This window comes from Euprymna scolopes, chromosome 16, assembly GCF_053919585.1.
Source record: "Euprymna scolopes isolate OS-2025 chromosome 16, ASM5391958v1, whole genome shotgun sequence".
Taxonomy (NCBI): Eukaryota; Metazoa; Mollusca; class Cephalopoda; order Sepiida; family Sepiolidae; genus Euprymna; species Euprymna scolopes.
Window position 1 is genome coordinate 147,678,150 of NC_136497.1, and position 22,843 is coordinate 147,700,992.

Here is a 22,843-nt window from a genome sequence, read left to right on the forward strand (position 1 = left end):
TGGATTTTTCTGAAATACTCAGAATAAACAAATAGAACCAATGTGTATAAACTAGTACCAAAAAAAAAATTACGATTCAATATTGAGAAATATTTTAGTTTTAAATTATATCTGTGGATTTCTCCTGGCCAAAAGTTAAGGAACGAAATAGAAAATTTATGTTTTTTTAATGCAAATGTTTTAAAAAATAAATTCATTAAATATTTAGTGAACATTCCTTTATTCTTTATGACCTCACTGCATCTTCGACCACAAGACTGGATTAGTTCCTTGCAAAATTCAGGATTTATCTTTTACCACTCTTCCTTCAATAAATCCCACAAATGATTTTGATTTTGGGGATTCCTCGTCTGTGCTCTTTCTCCAATCATTTTCCAAACATTTTCTATCGGATTCAGATCCGGACTCTCCGCTGGCCAGTCCATTACTCGTATTTCTTCTTTCTCGAGGTAACTTATCACTTTTTTGGCTTTATGGCAAGGGGCGTTATCTTGCATGAAACTGCTTGGCTGATTAGGTGAAAGGCGTAAGCTCTCAATGACATGTTGTTGAAGGAGCTGCGTATAAGTCTCCGCATCAACCCTACCATAGATTCGAACTAGAGGGCCAACTCCTTCCGAGGATATCATACCCCACACCATTACACTTCCCCCTCCGAATTTAAGTGTCTTTTTAACACATTTGGAGGATAATCGTTCACCTGCTTTACGCCGTACATGCTTCTTTCCATCAGATCCAAACAAATTGAACTTGGATTCATCGCTGAAGTGAACCTTAGCCCATTGTTCATCAGTCCAGACGACATGCTTATGGGCAAACTTCAAACGGCTATTTTTGTTCTTCTTGGAGATCAAGGGTTTAGATACTGGCACCCTGGCATGCAATCCGGCAGCTGCTAACCGTCGAGAAAGTTTTTCTAGATATATTTTTCCCAGTCTGTTCATTAAAATCACGAGAAATTGATGTTGCGGATTTGAATCGGTCACTAAGAGCCTGCCTTAGCATAATCCTATCTTCTCTTTGAGACGTTTTAAGGGGTCTGCCGGTTTTAGGGGATGCTTCTAATGTATTTTTATTCTTATATCGAGCTATCACACGATGAACAACACTTTTTGATCTTCGAACGATATTAGAAATTGTTGAAATTGATTTCTTTTCTTTGTAATTGTCTAAAATTAATTTTTTTTCTTGGAGAGACAGAGTTTTGCGAGTCGGTGACGCCATTTTTATTTGTTGGGCTTATCAGCAGTTCCAATATTAAAAACTAGCTATTTTTATGTAAAGTTTAGTCTCTTAAAAATAAATTTTCTATTTCGTTCCTTAACTTTTGGCCAGGAGAAATCCACAGATATAATTTTAAACTAAAATATTTCTCAATATTGAATCGTAATTGTTTTTGTTTTTTTGGTACTAGTTTATATACATTGGTTCTATTTGTTTATTCTGAGTATTTCAGAAAAATCCATGCACTAATTTTTTAAATATACATGACTAATTGTAAATTTTTTTCCGTTCCTTATATTATGGCCGATACTGTATATATATATATATATATATATATATATATATATATATATATATATATATATATATATATGTATATAATATAATTTAAAGGAGATTAGAATAATAGTCTAAAGAGCTAAGTGTATTTTAATGTAATAGTGAAATTACTAGTTTAATTAAAATACAGGAAATGCTCGTTGTAATTTAGATATATAATAAGCTCGATAGTTAAATGTCCTAGAGCTAATTCAATATTAAGTAATGTGATTTATAATTTAAAAATTAAAAAAAAATTTTTTTAATTTAAAAATCAAATTTTTATTAAATTAAAAATCAGTTTCATAAGAAGGAACAACAACAAAGTCAATTATCTGTACGATCGTTTCGGAAATCCGTGCTTTTTATTTGTGGTATACATGAAGTAACGTAGAACAATTATACATAGTTTTTTTGGTAAGCACGGTCTCCTCATCAGCAAATTTAGGAGGATTTCTATTGAATTGAAAAGACACCAAAAATAAACCTAGCATTAAAAGTAAGGCAGATGAATCTGAAAAATTGAAATAAAAGGTTTGGATTTAAAATTTATAAGAAAATTAGTATAGGTTAGAGATAGAAATGAGTAGAAAAATATATATTTTTTGAATTTACATAATAAATTTGATTTAAAAATATATAGAGATAGTTACCTTTAGTTTTTCTTTTTTTGAAATCAGGAACTGTGTTTAAAGTAGCCATTTAGATGTTTGCTATAGCTTTTTATTTTATTGAATGATGAATTTTAAAAGGACGACGCTCGTGCAGTAAATTGTTTCCGTTAGCGTATTTTGATTTAAAGACGCTACAGTTAATATATATAGAGAGAATATTTATTTTGCAAGTTTTTAAGGGGAGATAATTGTCATGTGTTATTGGCTTTATTTATTATTTGATTTACGAGTCTAAGGGCGGTAATTGGTCTAAGTTAATTTATTAAGAAAAAAAAAATTGTAATCTATTTTTACTAATGAGTAATTTTTAATGATTTAAGGTGGTTTATATTTATTAAATTTAAACCAACGTTTATGATTACATGATAGAAGCTCGTGTCTTGAATTTACTAGTTTGGTTGTGCTTTTTATATCTTCATATTTGAAAATTAAATCCAAACCTTTTATTTCAATTTTTCAGATTCATCTGCCTTACTTTTAATGCTAGGTTTATTTTTTGTTCTACGTTACTTCATGTATACCACAAATAAAAAGCACGGATTTCCGAAACGATCGTACAGATAATTGACTTTGTTTTTGTTCCTTCTTATGAAACTGATTTTTAATTTAATTAAAACTTTATTTTTAAATTAAAAATTTTTTTTTTTAATTTTTAAATTATAAATCACATTACTTAATATATATATATATATATATATATATATATATATATATTTATATATATTTATATATATGTATATATATATATATATATATATATATATATATATATATATTGAGTATGGTGATTGATAATTTTTAATTAAAATTAAAATTAAAAATCGGTTTCATAAGGAGGAACAAAACAAAATTAATAAATTGTACGATCGTTTCGGAAACGATGTTTTTATTGAGATGGACACTAAGTCATGGACAATAATTTTAACATATAGTTTTTACTAAATATCAATCATCTTACTAAATATCAAAATAGCTCTAGGATATATATGCCTATTGAGCTTATTATATATCTACATTACAACGAGCACTGTTTATCTTGTATTTTAATTACATTAGTGATTTTACTATTACATTAAAATACACTCTGCTCTTTAGACTGCGGTTGACTTTCGAAAATATCGGAGAAAAAAGCAACGCCTCCCTGTAGAAAAGTGCCCAGTTGAGGGTGAATAAATCAATGTTTTTAGCTAATTTTTTGGTATTTGTCGTCTGAAGGGTCGAGCTTTAAAACGATACTGATCTTGTGAAAATCCGTCGCCTCTGTCGAAAATTTTAGGCAGACATGCAAACATGCATACATAGATTTATATATTTGTAGCTCAAATCTTCGACTCAAACCGATTAAAAAGCGAGCCTTATCTCTGAATACTCTTTATGTAAACTTTCAAATGTTTAGACCAGAAATTGTCTTTAGTAATTTGGTAGAGACCGCAGAAGTCAAATTTTTTTAAACTTTGATCCCTATTATGACCCCTTAAAATTTATCTTTTGGGGCTCAAGTCAAGTTATTAAGTTGGATCCATGTCCAAGGAACCTATATCTAAAATTTCAAGTGCATAGACCAAAAATTGTCGGAGAAGTTTGGTAGAGTTCTCAAAGGTCACATCGTTGAACTTTGACCCCTTAATCGCCAAATTTCTAGGTTAAAACCGATCACATCGATTTTCGCAAATCTCAGTAACCTGTATATCAAATTTCGAGTCTGTAGACTACAAATTGACAGAGTTATTGCGTAGGGAAGTGTGCACAGACACACAGACACAAGGATACACAGATACATAGACACTTTATATTTTATATATATATATATATATATATATATATATATTTGTGCGTATGTGTGTGTGTGTGTGTGTGTGTGTGTGTGTGTGTGTGTGTGTGTGTGTGTGTGTGTGTGTGTGTGTGTGTGTGTGTGTGTGTGTGTGTGTGCAAAAGGCATCTTAAAAGTTCTTCCCTTAAAAGAAAATGGAGTTTAGAAAAATGTACAATTACTTACAGGATTCTCTCTAATGCAAAGTTTCTTAGGATGAAATGACTCTGTATCCCTCAGTGTATATTTTTTGCGTTTTTTCACCTGACAAAATTAAAAATGAAAAAAAAACATTGTTTCAGATTTTTAATAGATATTGTCTTTAAAATGATTTCTGATCTGTATTTTTATTTTTCTCAAGAAAGACTGAAAGAAAGAAAACTTTTGAAACAAAACTATATTTCTGGAGTCATATTTCTCTCTACTGAAAACTCTTCATTTTAAAAGTCAATTAGTTTTTCTATATACCTGTCCAGCAATATCGGATTGAAAATTTATAGGAATTTATTACTTTGAATTTTTATTGGCTTACATTTATTATCAAATTTAATGCTCTTAAATTATTATCAGTAGATACTATTATTACTACTACTAATATATATATATATATATATATATATATATATATATATATATATATATATATATATATATTTATATATCTTTCTATATATATATATACTAGCAGTTCAGTCTGGCTTTGCTCAGGTCCTATGTACTGTTCATAATTTGCCCTATGAATATCCTTTAAGTAAAATTTCAAATGTTTAGACCAAAAATTGTCCAAGTAATTTGGTAGAGACTGCAGAGGTAAAATTTTAACTTTGACCCCAATTTTAACCTTTTAACATTTATTGTTTTGGTCTCAAATACAAATAAAACGTTTCACCTATGTCCAACTTACCTACATCTAAAATTTCAAGTGTTTACACCCAAAATTGGCAGAGGAGTTTGGTAAAATATGTAAAGGTCAACTCTTCAAACGTTAATCTTTTGGCAGTGACATTTTCGCCCCGAAACTGATTCAAATGCCTGCTGCATGTCTGAATACCCTTTATGTAAAATTTCAAATGTTAAGACCAGAAACTGGCTTTATATATATATATTTTACAGTGTATAAAGATTATTTTACATATATATAAAGTTTAACAAAAAAAAGAACCATATAGGTTCACTTTTACTGATTGTCATAAAATTTATAAAATATGCCCAAATTTGCCGAGATTTATATATATAGTGTCTTAGCAAACCAGCTTTAGTTTAGCTGTCTTGAGATAAATTTTGCTTCGTTTTTTTGTTTTTGCTTAGTTGTCCCATCTTTGGCCTTGCCATGACAGTAATATATATATATATTTTACCAAAAATTGCAGACTTTGCATGCACAAATTATTGACTGTGCACTAATCTCTTTAAAAATATATTATTAAAATAACTCTAAGTTAGAGACATTTTTAATGTATATATTTATCTATATTATCATTAATTTTTATTGATAAATGTTATAAACCAACTCTGTATTAAAAAGGTGATAATATGATCCATTACTTACAGGGGGTATCGCCTCATATCCACTAGTTGATGGCTCCTAAGAAATGTAGAAAAGAAATAAAAAAAAATTTAATTACTAACATTTAAAGTTCTGATGTTGTTTTTTTTTAACTTGGTTTCCAAATAAAAAGAATTTTGTTTTAGTTGAAAATATTAGTATTTTTACGAAACACCATCCCATGTTATGATTCCAAACAGGAATGAAACGTAGAAACGTTTGTATAATTAATTGTTCTATAATACTTTCATGACTTGCCATATATATATATATATATATATATATATATTCGAACATTTAAAAATAAATTTTCAATAAATATACATAAATTTAGAAAAATATATAATAATTTATGGAATTCACTCTGATGGAAAATATGATTCCCGACCAAGACTAAATGCAGAACCCTCTATATATATCTATATATATATATATAAAAATGTAAAGTTGGTTCGTTCTAAAAGAATGAAACCATATTTCTACGTTACCAATTTATTTGAAATTTTCAGACAACCCATTTTTAGAGTCGAAGTATGTTTTTATGCTATTAAAATAAATTTACCTAATTAAAATTAAAATATTAAATAAAATAAATATATTTTTTTAACCGTTTCTGCGAATCTGTTCTGTTGATAAAACTGAACTTCCGGTTCGATTCATTTCACAGCCACGAATTGACGAAAGGTTTCATTTTCTGTTAACTCGATAAGTAAAAAAAACAAAACAAAAAAAAACATATTTCATTTGTTTATCTTCCAATTTATTAAATTTACACATCTTTTCTTTATTATATAAGGCCAAAAAAAAGTTTGTTGCTTGCTTTTGAGTTTTTTTTTGTTTTTTTACATAAGATTACTCATGCAGACAGTGATCCGTGCTGAAATAATGTTATTATTTAAAAAGTCATTCTTAACATAGGGAGGTAAGGATGTTTTGTACCTATTCTGTACTTTAACCTTACAATTGAATAAATAAATAACAAAAAACATCGTAAAACGTTATTTAAACGTGGAAATATGATTTTAAAAAATAGCGCGGATCGCTCTCTGCATTAGCACCATTTTTATTTATTGCGGACTATTATTCTCATCTTTATTAGTTGTTGTTTCACGAATTTTCGGCCAACTATTCCTCTGGCCTTCATGCAAAGAAGTCCTTTTATAAATGTTCAGTGACTTTTTCCTTTTATTATTCTTAAAGAGTAAAACTTTTCTTATTCATGAAAGGAGTTAAGCCTACGTAAATAAATAAATGTTTGTACACGTGACAAATTATCAATAAATGGTTTAGTTACTTTTTTTTTAAAATGTTTGTAAAAGTGCGAAAGGCGACGTTGTACAACCATTACTCCCATGCTTTATTTCTATACTTATAGGTTTTTGGAATTTTTTTTTTCACTGGATTATTATTGATTGGACACTAATTAAACAGATTATTAAAAAAAAATGTAAAAAAGAAATCATTATTTCGACATTTGAAAGTGGTGCTCACTTTTTAGTTACAACGTTCTGATAAATCAGTCACCCATTTTGTAAGCAATAAAAACGCGGTATATCAAAACCATAGAAAGTAAAAATAATGAGTCTCTACCGCATTTGTAAGTCAGAAATATATTTGTTTCTCAAAGAAAAAAAAATAGAGAGAACAGGACTTTTTTTTTATTGTTTTCATGAAAATAAAGTTTGGAGATTTTTAATTATTTTTTTTTTTACTTATTTAGTCCGTTTGTGTTTTTTTAAAATTGTTTCTTTGAAAGGTGAGTTTTTTTCAAAACTTTTGTTTTGTTTCTTTTTAATTTTTTTAAAGTATTATAAATTTCACTAACATGCTGGAGAAATGTTTAATAATTTGGTATTTTTTTAGATTAGGTCCACCTCCACAATTTTCCTTTCAATGACGACATTTATAGGTTTCCGAGTATGCTGAACACGCAAATTGCATTGAAATTTTGCGGAAATAAATAGTTGTATTATGCATTGTATTCTTCGGCGGCCATCTTTTTACGTGCACACGCGCCATAAACAAATACACACACGTAAAAAAGATGGCCGCCAAAGATTACAATGCATAATACAACTTTTTATATCTTGATAATTACTTATTTCTGCAAAATTTCGATGCGATTTTCGTATTCAGCATAGTCGAAAACCATTTCAAGTCGTCATTTAAAAGAAAATTGAGGAGGTGGACCTAATCTAAACATTTACCAATAATTTTTAATCCCGTACGCCTCCCGATACATTGCTTCGTCAACATGCGACCATTTTATATCTCCCGAAGACACTTCCGTATTTAGAAAAAAAAATAAATAAATAAAAAGTGACCGATTTACCAGAACGTGGTAACTAAAAAGTGAGTACCCCTTTCAAATGTTGAAATGATTTTTTTTTTTCAATTTTTTTTCATAATCTGGTTAGTGTTCAATCAATAATAATCCAGTGAAAAAATTTCAAAGAACCTATCAGTATAGAAACTCCACCACGTAAGTAAATAAATAAAAAATGTTACGTGCGCATGCGTTAGCCTTGACTAGGGGGGTACTAAGGGAACGACCATTAAATAATTCTACGGGTCGCCATGGAACTCAACGCCCAAGGAGTACCAAAATAGTTTTCATGATCTGAAGAAAAAATTTTTTTCGAAAAGTGGGTATTCACTTTTCCATCTAAATTTAACTTAAAATGAGCACCCACTTTCTGGCCACCTGAGGAAGGGGCATTTATTTTCGTGTTTATTGGCTTAAAGGTTTTTTTGACAAGGCAGTTTGGTACGCGAATGCATATTTAACAGTTTTCGTTTATGCTCACGCATAGCATAAACAAAGGCTACGTCTGTGAAATGGAAAATAGTCCCAGAGTTCAGGGGTTAATACCATGCAAAAGAAATCAAACAAAAAGACTTTTTAGCCAAGAAACACACAGAAAGAAAAATAAATAGCATCCATTTTTTTTCTATCGAATTCATTTGCTGTTTTTATTGAAAACTATTTTCCCCCGGATTTTTGATATAATTTTCCATTAAGGGCTGTGCGTCTCACGTTCGTAAATAGCAAAAAAATTTTTGTAGATTTTGGTGTGCTAAAAACGAATCTGCAAACCGTTTCCGTCGCAAAAAAATAGTTTTTATGATATGAAGAAATTACTTTTTCGAAAAAGTGGCGATCACTTTTCCATGTAAATTTAACTTAAAATGAGCACCCATTTTCTAGCCACCTGAGAGAGGGGGGATTTTTTCCCATGTTTATTGGCTAAACAGCTTTCGTTTATGCTTACGCATAGCGTAAACGAAGGCTACGGCTGTTAAATGGAAAATAGTCCCAGAGTTCAGGGGTTATTACCATGCAAAAGAAATCAAACAAAAAACTTTTTAGCCAAGAAACAGAAAAATGCCCGTCTCTCAGGTGGCCAGAAAGTGGGTGCTCATTCTAAGTTAAATTTACATTGAAAAGTGATCACCCACTTTTCGAAAAAGTAATTTCATGAATGTCATGAAAACTTTTTTTTTGCTACGTAAACGGTTTGCAGATTCGTTTTTAGCACACCGAAATCTACAATAAAATATTTCGTTATATATGAACGTGAAATGGGCCTTAAAGTAAAATAATACCGGATTCTTTGGAGCAGATTTGCCGTTTAGTTGTAAAAATATCCTCAAACCAGGTAATCACTAAAAGGGATTTTTAAAATTCGTCACCTGTATCGAGCAAAAGTTTAAAACCACCGATTATATGCCAGCCTACATCATGGTAACATATATTGAGTGAGTTCCTAACAGGATTTTATATAGTTTTTTAGTTTAAACTCATTTTCCCAAAATTTCCCCAAACTTAACGTGTTCGATACAGTCTGCCGCCATTTGTATTTTTCAGATATACCGATAAACATTGAATGTTTTTGAACCGATTATACATTACATAAAAATACTAAAATCTTATCCAGTTAGGTAGAACACTTACTTTTCTTGCCTTTGATAACATTTATTTGTTATATATTTATTTTTTGACAACTTCTTTGTATCTGTGTTTAGTAATATAAACCCTTTTCATTTAATGTAACGTTTGGTCGGCTCGAAAAACAGTGTTTATTGGTGTATTTGAAAGCTACAAATGGTGGTGGACACTGTTGATTACTTTAAGTTAGAGAAAGTGAGTTAAAACTAAAAAACTATACAAAATACTGTCAGAAACCTACCGATTATGTCAGCCTATGTCATGGTAACATATGTTCGGTGAGTTTCAGACACTGTTTTGTATAGTTTTTAGTTTTCAACTTACTTTCCCAAACTTAACGTATTCAACAGAATTCGCGACCATTTCTGTTTTTTGAGCCAATTAAACATTTTACATTACATAAAAACACTAAACAATTATCCAATTAGGTAGAAACGTAAATTACCTTACCTTTGCTTTCATTTATTTGTTTTTGGACGACTTTTTCGAATCTGTGTATAGTAACCCCCCTCCCGCCACCATCAACCAAATATTAATTACTAAATCACATTTTTTAAAACAACAACAAAAAAAAAGCATTTAGCGTTTCAACATTTTTGCTACGTTCGGCTTCATCCACTGATTGTTGGTCAAGTCCAAAACATGAATGATTGACAGAAACTCTCGAGGATCCAGATCAAATTCTGCAAGAGTACCATTTTTTTCAGTTTCGCCTTCTTTTTCACTTTTTGCAGTGGATTGCTGTACTAATATAAGAAACATGCATTTTCTCTTTTATTAAATTTTTCCATTACACCAAATTGAGCCACTGCAACGCGTGGCAGGGTACAGCTAGTATATATATATATATATATATATATATATATATATATATATATATATATATATATATATATATATATTAGTGTTGAGACGATTAATCAGAATCGGACTCAGAAATCGCAAAAATCTGAAGATTTAGGGGTATCAGAATCGGTATCAGAAGCAGAAAAATTGATGACTATTTTCCGATGCCAAAACGATTTTTTTTATCGTCTTTTTTATTTTATTTTTATTAAAGTAAAACCTTACATTGCTGGTAATAATGGTGAAATAATAAATATTTATTGATTTTAAAATACCAGTAAGCTAAAATCGATATATCATCCTCCACAAGTGTATTTTGACGTTTAGGAAAATATCTGCATATTTAACATGTGTATTATGAAAATCAGGGAAAATAACAATCTTATAGTTAAATAATTAGAAATGTATAAAGAATCTGAATCGCTAATTATATCGGAGTCGCGAATTACGCATGGAATCAGTAATTGTATTGGATCAGGAAATATATTGGAATCGTCTCATCACTAAATATATATATATATATATATATATATATATATATATATATATACATATGTATATTCTATAATTCCCCTTAATCTCTTTTGTCCCTAATGAACCTTACGCTAGACGACGCATCTTCACGATGCTACCTAGCACCTTCTCTACTCTTCTGATGAGAAGCATTAGGCTTCGAAATGCCCTGGCATAAAGAGTCCCTTCTATCCCCCAAATTTTGCCTTTATTCCATTTTTAAATAAATGATCCATTATATATCTACTAATATATAGTTTTGTGTCTTCATTTCATACTCTTGTTGTCTTATTGTTTTAGCTCCAATAATTATTGTTGAGATTGGCATTATCCGGATAAGTTTCCTTTATGGAATTGAACTTTCTCTATTCCTTTTACATTAAGATATATATATACATATATATATATACTTATCTATCTATATATATCTACATATATATTTATATATATATACATAGATATATACATATATACATACAGTATCGGCCATAATATAAGGAACGGAAAAAAAATTACAATTATTCATGTATATTTCAAAAATTAGTGCATGGATTTTTCTGAAATACTCAGAATAAACAAATAGAACCAATGTGTATAAACTAGTACCAAAAAAAAAATTACGATTCAATATTGAGAAATATTTTAGTTTTAAATTATATCTGTGGATTTCTCCTGGCCAAAAGTTAAGGAACGAAATAGAAAATTTATGTTTTTTTAATGCAAATGTTTTAAAAAATAAATTCATTAAATATTTAGTGAACATTCCTTTATTCTTTATGACCTCACTGCATCTTCGACCACAAGACTGGATTAGTTTCTTGCAAAATTCAGGATTTATCTTTTCCCACTCTTCCTTCAATAAATCCCACAAATGATTTTGATTTTGGGGATTCCTCGTCTGTGCTCTTTCTCCAATCATTTTCCAAACATTTTCTATCGGATTCAGATCCGGACTCTCCGCTGGCCAGTCCATTACTCGTATTTCTTCTTCCTCGAGGTAACTTATCACTTTTTTGGCTTTATGGCAAGGGGCGTTATCTTGCATGAAACTGCTTGGCTGATTAGGTGAAAGGCGTAAGCTCTCAATGACATGTTGTTGAAGGAGCTGCTTATAAGTCTCCGCATCAACCCTACCATAGATTCGAACTAGAGGGCCAACTCCTTCCGAGGATATCATACCCCACACCATTACACTTCCCCCTCCGAATTTAAGTGTCTTTTTAACACATTTGGAGGATAATCGTTCACCTGCTTTACGCCGTACATGCTTCTTTCCATCAGATCCAAACAAATTGAACTTGGATTCATCGCTGAAGTGAACCTTAGCCCATTGTTCATCAGTCCAGACGACATGCTTATGGGCAAACTTCAAACGGCTATTTTTGTTCTTCTTGGAGATCAAGGGTTTAGATACTGGCACCCTGGCATGCAATCCGGCAGCTGCTAACCGTCGAGAAAGTTTTTCTAGATATATTTTTCCCAGTCTGTTCATTAAAATCACGAGAAATTGATGTTGCGGATTTGAATCGGTCACTAAGAGCCTGCCTTACCATAATCCTATCTTCTCTTTGAGACGTTTTAAGGGGTCTGCCGGTTTCAGGGGATGCTTCGAATGTATTTTTATTCTTATATCGAGCTATCACACGATGAACAACACTTTTTGATCTTCGAACGATATTAGAAATTGTTGAAATTGATTTCTTTTCTTTGTAATTGTCTAAAATTAATTTTTTTTCTTGGAGAGACAGAGTTTTGCGAGTCGGTGACGCCATTTTTATTTGTTGGGCTTATCAGCAGTTCCAATATTAAAAACTAGCTATTTTTATGTAAAGTTTAGTCTCTTAAAAATAAATTTTCTATTTCGTTCCTTAACTTTTAGCCAGGATAAATCCACAGATATAATTTTAAACTAAAACATTTCTCAATATTGAATCGTAATTGTTTTTTTTTTTTTTTTGTTACTAGTTTATACACATTGGTTCTATTTGTTTATTCTGAGTATTTCAGAAAAATCCATGCTCTAATTTTTGAAATATACATGACTAATTGTAAATTTTTTTCCGTTCCTTATATTATGGCCGATACTGTATATATATATATATATATATATATATATATATATATATATATATATATATATATATATATATATATATATATATACATATAAATATATATATATATATATTTATATATATTTATATATATGTATATATATATATTGAGTATGGTGATTGATAATTTTTAATTAAAATTAAAATTAAAAATTGGTTTCATAAGGAGGAACAAAACAAAATTAATAAATTGTACGATCATTTCGGAAACGATGTTTTTATTGAGATAGCCACTAAGTCATGGACAATAATTTTAACATATAGTTTTTACTAAATATCAATCATCTTACTAAATATCAAAATAGCTCTAGGATATATATGCCTATTGAGCTTATTATATATCTACATTACAACGAGCACTGTTTATCTTGTATTTTAATTACATTAGTGATTTTACTATTACATTAAAATACACTCTGCTCTTTAGACTGCGGTTGATTTTCGAAAATATCGGAGAAAAAAGCAACGCCTCCCTGTAGAAAAGTGCCCTGTTGAGGGTGAATAAATCAATGTTTTTAGCTAATTTTTTGGTATTTGTCGTCTGAAGGGTCGAGCTTTAAAACGATACTGATCTTGTGAAAATCCGTCGCCTCTGTCGAAAATTTTAGGCAGACATGCAAACATGCATACATAGATTTATATATTTGTAGCTCAAATCTTCGACTCAAACCGATTAAAAAGCGAGCCTTATCTCTGAATACTCTTTATGTAAACTTTCAAATGTTTAGACCAGAAATTGTCTTTAGTAATTTGGTAGAGACCGCAGAAGTCAAATTTTTTTAAACTTTGATCCCTATTATGACCCCTTAAAATTTATCTTTTGGGGCTCAAGTCAAGTTATTAAGTTGGATCCATGTCCAAGGAACCTATATCTAAAATTTCAAGTGCATAGACCAAAAATTGTCGGAGAAGTTTGGTAGAGTTCTCAAAGGTCACATCGTTGAACTTTGACCCCTTAATCGCCAAATTTCTAGGTTAAAACCGATCACATCGATTTTCCCAAATCTCAGTAACCTGTATATCAAATTTCGAGTCTGTAGACTACAAATTGACAGAGTTATTGCGTAGGGAAGTGTGCACAGACACACAGACACACAGATATATAGACACTTTCACTTTTATATATATATATATATATATATATATATATATATATATATATATATATATATACATATGTGTGTGTGTGTGTGTGTGTGTGTGTGTGTGTGTGTGTGTGTGTGTGTGCGTGCGTGCGTGCGTGCGTGCGTGTGTGTGTGTGTGTGTGTGTGTGTGTGTGTGTGTGTGTGTGTGTGTGTGTGTGTGTGTGTGTGTGTGTGTGTGTGTGTGTGTGCGCAAAAGGCATCTTAAAAGTTCTTCCCTTAAAAGAAAATGGAGTTTAGAAAAATGTACAATTACTTACAGGATTCTCTCTAATGCAAAGTTTCTTAGGATGAAATGACTCTGTATCCCTCAGTGTATACCTTTTGCGTTTTTTCACCTGACAAAATTAAAAATGAAAAAAAAACATTGTTTCAGATTTTTAATAGATATTGTCTTTAAAATGATTTCTGATCTGTATTTTTATTTTTCTCAAGAAAGACTGAAAGAAAGAAAACTTTTGAAACAAAACTATATTTCTGGAGTCATATTTCTCTCTACTGAAAACTCTTCATTTTAAAAGTCAATTACTTTTTCTATATACCTGTCCAGCAATATCGGATTGAAAATTTATAGGAATTTATTACTTTGAATTTTTATTGGCTTACATTTATTATCAAATTTAATGCTCTTAAATTATTATCAGTAGATACTATTATTACTACTACTAATATATATATATATATATATATATATATATATATATATATATTTATATATCTTTCTATATATATATATACTAGCAGTTCAGTCTGGCTTTGCTCAGGTCCTATGTACTGTTCATAATTTGCCCTATGAATATCCTTTAAGTAAAATTTCAAATGTTTAGACCAAAAATTGTCCAAGTAATTTGGTAGAGACTGCAGAGGTAAAATTTTAACTTTGACCCCAATTTTAACCTTTTAACATTTATTGTTTTGGTCTCAAATACAAATAAAACGTTTCACCTATGTCCAACTTACCTACATCTAAAATTTCAAGTGTTTACACCCAAAATTGGCAGAGGAGTTTGGTAAAATATGTAAAGGTCAACTCTTCAAACGTTAATCTTTTGGCAGTGACATTTTCGCCCCGAAACTGATTCAAATGCCTGCTGCATGTCTGAATACCCTTTATGTAAAATTTCAAATGTTAAGACCAGAAACTGGCTTTATATATATATATTTTACAGTGTATAAAGATTATTTTATATATATATAAAGTTTAACAAAAAAAGAACCATATAGGTTCACTTTTGCCGATTGTCATAAAATTTATAAAATATGCCCAAATTTGCCGAGATTTATATATATAGTGTCTTAGCAAACCAGCTTTAGTTTAGCTGTCTTGAGATAAATTTTGCTTCGTTTTTTTGTTTTTGCTTAGTTGTCTCCTCTTTGACCTTGCCATGCCAGTAATATATATATATATATAATATATATATATATATATATATTACCAAAAATTGCAGACTTTGCATGCACAAATTATTGACTGTACACTAATCTCTTTAAAAATATATTATTAAAATTACTCTGAGTTAGAGACATTTTTTAATGCCTATATTTATCTATATTATCATTAATTTTTATTGATAAAGGTAATAAACAAACTCTGCATTAAAAAGGTAATAATATGATCCATTACTTACAGGGGGTATCGCCTCATATCCACTAGTTGATGGCTCCTAAGAAATGTAGAAAAGAAATAAAAAAAAACTTTTCATTACTAACAAAATTAATAAATTCTACGATCGTTTTTTATGTTTTTATTGAGATAGACACTAAGTCATGGACAATAATTTTAACATATAGTTTTTACTAAATATCAATCATCTTACTAAATATTAAAATAGCTCTAGGATATATATGCCTATTGAGCTTATTATATATCTACATTACAACGAGCACTGTTTATCTTGTATTTTAATTACATTAGTGATTTTACTATTACATTAAAATACACTCTGCTCTTTAGACTGCGGTTCTAATCCTCTTTATATATATATATATATATATATATATATATATATATATATATATATATATATATAGTAGGAAGGCAGGCTCGAACCCCTACTGCAAAGGCAGAAAAGAATGTAAAAAAAAACGTGATATCTTTGTTGTTACGACCACCACCAAACCAGAAGTGACGTAGGTTTAAATTAAAGCTAGACAATCGAAAATAGGGGATGACTTTCGAAAATATCGGCGAAAAAAGCAACGCCTCCCTGTAGAAAAGTGCCCAGTTGAGGGTGAATAAATCAATGTTTTTAGCTAATTTTTTTATATTTGTCGTCTGAAGGGTCGAGCTTTAAAACGATACTGATCTTGTGAAAATCCGTCGCCTCTGTCGAAAATTTTAGGCAGACATGCAAACATACATACATAGATTTATATATTTGTAGCTCAAATCTTCGACCCAAACCGATTAAATATCTTGCCCTATCTCTGAATACGCTTTATGTAAAATTTCAAATGTTTAGACCAAAAATTGTCTTTAGTAATTTGGTAGAGACCGCAGAGGTCAAAAAAATTTTTTTAACTTTGACCCCTATTATGACCCCTTAAAATTTATTCTTTTGGGCTCAAATCAAGTTATTAAATTAGATTCATGTCCAAGGATCCTATATCTAAAATTTCAAGTGTTTAGACCATAAATTGTCGGAGGAGTTTGGTAGAGTTCTCAAAGGTCAAACAACCAGTAAGCACGGCAATGCCCATTCACTTTGGTTCTGCTCTATTATCTCATGCTTTAGCATGTAATCTATTTCTGTTTGCATTATTTTTAATTTCTACGGGCTTAAGCGATATGGGTGTTGTCTAATTGGTTTGGTTTCCCTTAAGATCAACGCCGTGCATTACTGTTTTTTGTGTGTGTTGGTGCGTTGGTAGATGGGTCGCTATATTCCATTAGTATTTCTTGTAACCCCTGCCCTTCTTCTCTTGGTAAATGTGCAAGTTTGCACCCCAAGTTTCCTAGCATCTCAGAATTCTTCAACTTGATAGGCGGGTCTTTCTCTATGTGAAGGTTTCCTTCAAGATACTCTTCGTCTGTAGCTTTGTTGTGGCTTATTGCTGCCAGTACTGCTTTTTCTCCCACTCTCCTGGAATATTTCTTCATCATGTTGATGTGACATATTTGTGATTTGTTTCTATGCTTAGGAGTAGATATTCGGTAGTTTAGGGACTTATTTTCTCAGAGATCGAGAATGGTCCTAGGTACTTCACTTTGAATGGTTGACCATTTATGGGTAGGAGGATTAACACCTCTTCCTCTTCCTCAAATTCTCTATTTACTGCCTTTCAGTCATATGTGACCGTTTGGCGTGTAACTGATCCCCTATGTGCTTGGTGTATACTGATTCTTTGGGCGAGCTCCCATGTAACAGTTTTTGGTACTAGTCCAGGGGTTTGACATATATTGGTATCCCGGGTTGAGGAATGGGGTGTCTGCTTAACTAATACATACATTTATTATGACATAAAAAGAAGGGGGTGTATAGTCTTTTCTTATAACTATATAGATATACATATATATATATATATATATATATATATATACATATATATATATATATATATATATATATACATAGGAGGGGCGTGCAATAAGTAATGCCCCTGACCCATTTCCCATAGGAGTAGAGCAACAAAACTTGGCACAATTTTTAGTCTTTCTCTACATAGGAACCACCCAGAGTTATGCATTTCTCCTATCGGTTGGTGCAGCTCTAGAGACCGTTTTTGTAGAACACCTCAGGTTGGTCCTCCAACCATGACGTGACTTCAGAAATCAAGGCTGCATCATCTGGGAAATGCTTTCCTTTCAAAAATAACTTCATGGCTGGGAAGAGGTGAAAGTCAGAGGGTGCAAGGTCAGAAGAGTAGGGAGGATGGGTGAGGATTTCATAACCATATGTCTGTGCTTCTGATCTGGCGACATGCAAAGTGTGGACTGGAGCATTGTCCTGCAGGAGGAGGGTACCTTTGCTGATCTTGCCCGGCCTCTTGATTTTGATAGCTTCCCTTAATTTCCTCAGAAGTGAAGCATAATAGGCTCCTGTAATTGCGGTACCCTTTGCCAGGAAATCTGTCATCACTACTTCGTCCTAGTACCAGAAGACTGTGAGCATGACCTTGCCAATGGAGGGCTGCACCCTTGCCTTCTTTGGAGGTGGTGAGTCCAAGTGCTTCCACTGCATTGATTGGGCTTTGGTCTCTTGATCATAGTGATGGACCCAGGTTTCATCCTGTGTAATCAGTCTTTTGAAAAACTTTGACTCTTCTTGGCACATCTCCAAATTCATCCTCGAGCACTTGACACATTCTCGCTTCTGGAATGGTGTGAGCAACCTGGGAATCCATCTGGTAGACACCTTATGCATATGCAAATGGTCATGAATGATAGTTTCCACAGACCCTGTACTAATCTTGACATCTTGGGCTATTTGGCGAATAGTAATGCGCTGATCTACCAAAATGGCAGCCTCAACTTGACAGACAGATTCCTCATCAATGGCAGAAGTAGGGCGACCAGGTCTGGCAGTTGTTTCCACAGACTTCCGGCCATGTTTAAATTCACAATGCCAGCATTTCACAAGGTCATTATGATGGAGCATTATCACCATAAGTTTCATTTCATCAAAAGTCTCCTGTGGTGTGTGTCCTTTCAAATACAAAAACTGGATCACTGCTCGACATTCAACAGGCTCCATTTCACACCTGACTCAGTTCAAACACTGTAAAACAGAAACCACAATTAGTTCAGATGTGTAATTTGCCACATAACCCGTAGAGATATGAATCATTGCACATGCAAAATTTCAGCTAGATCAGACAACTGGAAGTGGATCAGGGGCATTACTTATTGCACGCCCCTCGTACATATATATGCATATATATATAAATTATATACATATATATATATGCATATATACAGATATATATGCATATATATATATATACATATATATATACATAGATATATATATATATATACATATATATATACATAGATATATATATACATATATACATATATATAAATGTAAATATATACATATATATTTTTTATTTTTTATTTTTATATTTTATTATTTATTTATTTATTTATTTATTATTTATTTATTTAAAAAAATTTTTTTTTCCATTTAGTGTTTTTTAATAACTCTTGCTGACATTTTCTTAAGTAATAACCTGTACATTTTAATTGACCTAGATATTTTTTTTGGCCCTATATTTTTTCCGCTCCTTTTAACATCCTTTTTGTCTGGGTCATTTTGACATTTGCTTTTCTATCTTATATTTAATTCTATCACCATTTAATTTTTTTTTTTCCTTGATCTTTCTTATTATATCTCGGCAACCGTGTGAAAAGCATATCTTATTTTTCTTTTATTAATATTATTGAAATTTTTCCCTTTTCTTTTCTTTGTACATATTTGTGTATTATTCCATGGATTTTAGCCTTTTGGATTATTTTGGACCATCTTCCAATTAGGTGAGTTCCTTGGATTTTACTTATGCAAATGGAAACTCAATTAATTTTCTTGGAGTTATATTTTTGGATTTTACCGTCATTGGATTATTTACCTTTCACCAGACTATCCATGCACGTGTAATCACTTTTTTCTTCACCATATTCCCTCTGCTTCACTTTTTGTTATCAAGTAAGATCTTTGACTTACTTGTAGTTTCATCAAATACTATTGTATGCAATATCCGATCCCGCATTTTGTTAATTCCTACCCTCTGATGAGAAGGAAAGTATTTCTTCGAAACTCTGCGGATTAAGGACTATCCACCTCTCAAGTGTTTCCTTTTCAGATTAAATATGTTTTTAACTCTTTTTCAAAGTGTTTTAACATGTTTTATTAACTGTTTGCTCTTATATATATATATATATATATATATATATATATATATATATATATATATATATATATATATATATATATATATGAAAATAGAATGAAAATTTATGCTCGTCAATGACCATCCCTCAGGAAAAAGCTCGCATAAATTGGGCCAAACTTTGAGTATTCAGGTCCTTCCACCTCCATTTTATTTTCATATTGTCGGATTTAATTCAGCTTATTAACAATCATACATATATATAACTTACTAACTAGCTCTACCTACGTATTGAGCACTCTTGAAGTAAATACTTAAAGTTTATGTATAAATTTATACTTTCGTATATTAATTTTATATGAGTAAATGAAAAGAGTTTATTTGTGGTACAGAATTTACAAATGACAGAAAAAAAAATTCTTTTGGACCCTAGACGTCTTCCGCCATCCTCATCAGGGGCAAATGATGGCATTGTAAATCTTTTTTAAAAAAGAAAATATGGGGAAGAAATTAAAATTAATGATGAAATGAGAACGACTTCTTTACAATTATAATAAAATATATGAAGAGGGAAAGGGAAAGGATAAAATAAAATGGATTAACGTATGTGTATATAATGGATATTCACAAACTGTTTCTGTCTGCAAAGAGAAGGTTTGAGGCGTGCAATGGAGACGGATTCGAGAGTTTTCAAATGTCTACTCGATCGGCCTCAAAATAAAACTGAAAAAAAAGTCGTCCTTATATGTCTGCCCACATTCTAGGTTATCCAATAAATGATTTCCAATTTGGGAATCTAAATTACTGTGGGTGGGGGTGAGGAGAATTTTATTTTTATTTTTGTTTTCATTTCGAAAACCTGAAGGAACATGTTGTCTAATTCTTGTTTCAAAATGAACGCTGGTTCGCTCGACATAGACAGCATCACACTGACATTGGAATTTATATATAATATTGCTAATTTCTTTTTGAAAGAAGAAAATGCAGGTTTCGTATTGAAAATAACCCGAGATAAAACAGACAGAAAACAATTGCTGATAGTCTGTTTAAGTTAATTAATGAGAGGGACACATTTTTCCCCAACCCATGGCAACTTAAGATATACAGAACACTTTGAAGGGTCAAAGGTTACATCTTTATTAAATTGGTTGATTTTAAATTTAATACATTTATCAATTGAGAGTTCTGGGTAGCCATTATCGATTAGAATTTCCTTAATTTTAGTAATTTCAGTATCTAGTCGACAGGGGGAACAAATAACCAAAGTCGATGTACCAATGTATAAATTAACGTCAACTTCGTGGTTTTAGGAGTAGGAGAACACCATTTAATATAAAGACCGGTAAAGGTAGGTTTTCTATATATAGCAGTTCCAGAAATAGGAGAGAGTTGTCCCTCTCTATCTCCATAGTAAAAGACAAAACATGATGTAAGGCATTAAGACGTTTAAAGAAATCTAAAGCCAGGTCCTGAGAAGGAAAAGCCGCAAACGTATCATCCACATAACAAAAATATAAAGCAGGGGTGTTATGTGGTGATTTGAAAAGTTTTAATTCATAAACTCCAACAAAAATGCCGGCAAGAATAGAATCTAAGGGGTTGCCCATAGAAACCCCATCAATTTGTTGGTACATCACGTTATCGAAACTGAACTCGACGGATTTTTTGCAAAGAGAAAGGAGTTTGATAAAATATTTTTCCGGTAAAGAAGGAGGAACTAGTTCACTACGATAAAGTGCATCGCAGCAAATAGTAATAGTCTCATCGATAGGCACATTAGTAAGTAAATTTTAAATATCAAACGAGCAAAAGAAAGAATTGTTTTGATTGGGAGTACTATCTCTAATGATTTTAGAGAAAGTAAATCAATCAGAAACACAGAAAGTAGAATAGAGTGTGAAGACAGGTGAAAGTAGCTCAGTGAGCCATTGGGCAAGGGCATGTGGAGCAGAGCCAACCATGGATAAAATCGGTCTGCAGGGAACGTTATCTTTATGAACTTCAGAGACACCATAAAGTCGAGGTCTCAAGGATCCAGTGGGTCAGAGTTCTGATAAATCTCTTTGGGGAGATAATTCTTTTTTAATAAGAAGTGCAAGCGTTTTTGTAATTTATTTTCAATATTTAAAGTATTATCGTATGTGTCGACTGGACCGAGTTTAAGAAATTTCATAGTATCATCTCAAATATTTAACATTTTATTAATATAATCAGTTCGGTTCAGAACGACTACGTCGGCACCTTTATCAGGTCTGGAAAGATAAATATCTTTATTTTTCTTTAAATTAAGAACGATAGAAAAATGGGATTTTTTCCAGACAAAATTCCTTGAATCGATCGACGAGTTGCTATAGAAATGTGCGATAATCGACGCATTAGCTTTCATAGCTAAAAGAGTATCTGAGGAAAGAGGAGTATGATGTTTAAGCTGAGAAAACAAAAGTTCAAATTCAGTAAGAACCTCAATATCACTGATGCATTTGGGAGGAACACAAAAATTTAAACCATTTGATAAAACAAGTTTCTCAAAATCAGAAAAGACCACGCTAGAGAAATTAAACAAGTGTTTATCCAGGTTGGTGTTGTCTGAGCCAAATCTATTCCTAATTAGTAATGATAGATGCTTGTTGAATCTCTTAGTAAGTGATTTCGCATTATTCTCGTCAAGATTTGCGAGAAAACGAGAAAAACGAACGAAATCAAAGACAAAAAACTATAGGTAGAGTGCCATAAACGATGTAGATTAGACAAAAGGTTTTCAAGTTGCTGTGAAAAATTTTTAATATCGTCGGTAAGAAAGGCACGCTCAATAATAAAACTATGGGACAATTTTGCATAAGTGATATGTTTAGAAATATATTGAGAAGTTACATTA

At 31.2% G+C, this 22,843-nt stretch overlaps 1 protein-coding gene across 1 annotated transcript in view; it reads right to left on the reverse strand.

Annotated features, from left to right (window-relative positions):
• Positions 1 to 4,155: 4,155 nt before the first annotated feature.
• The window catches only part of LOC145296281 (uncharacterized), a 54,950-nt gene continuing 36,262 nt past the window's right edge, over positions 4,156 to 22,843 (reverse strand). The window contains exons 7-10 of the mRNA XM_080142478.1: positions 15,765 to 15,800; positions 14,397 to 14,474; positions 5,576 to 5,611; positions 4,156 to 4,290 (exon numbers count right to left, since the gene is read on the reverse strand). Coding sequence (XP_079998604.1) covers positions 4,189 to 4,290; positions 5,576 to 5,611; positions 14,397 to 14,474; positions 15,765 to 15,800 — 252 coding nt within the window. The 3' untranslated portion in view covers positions 4,156 to 4,188. The remainder of the gene's footprint in view (positions 4,291 to 5,575; positions 5,612 to 14,396; positions 14,475 to 15,764; positions 15,801 to 22,843) is intronic.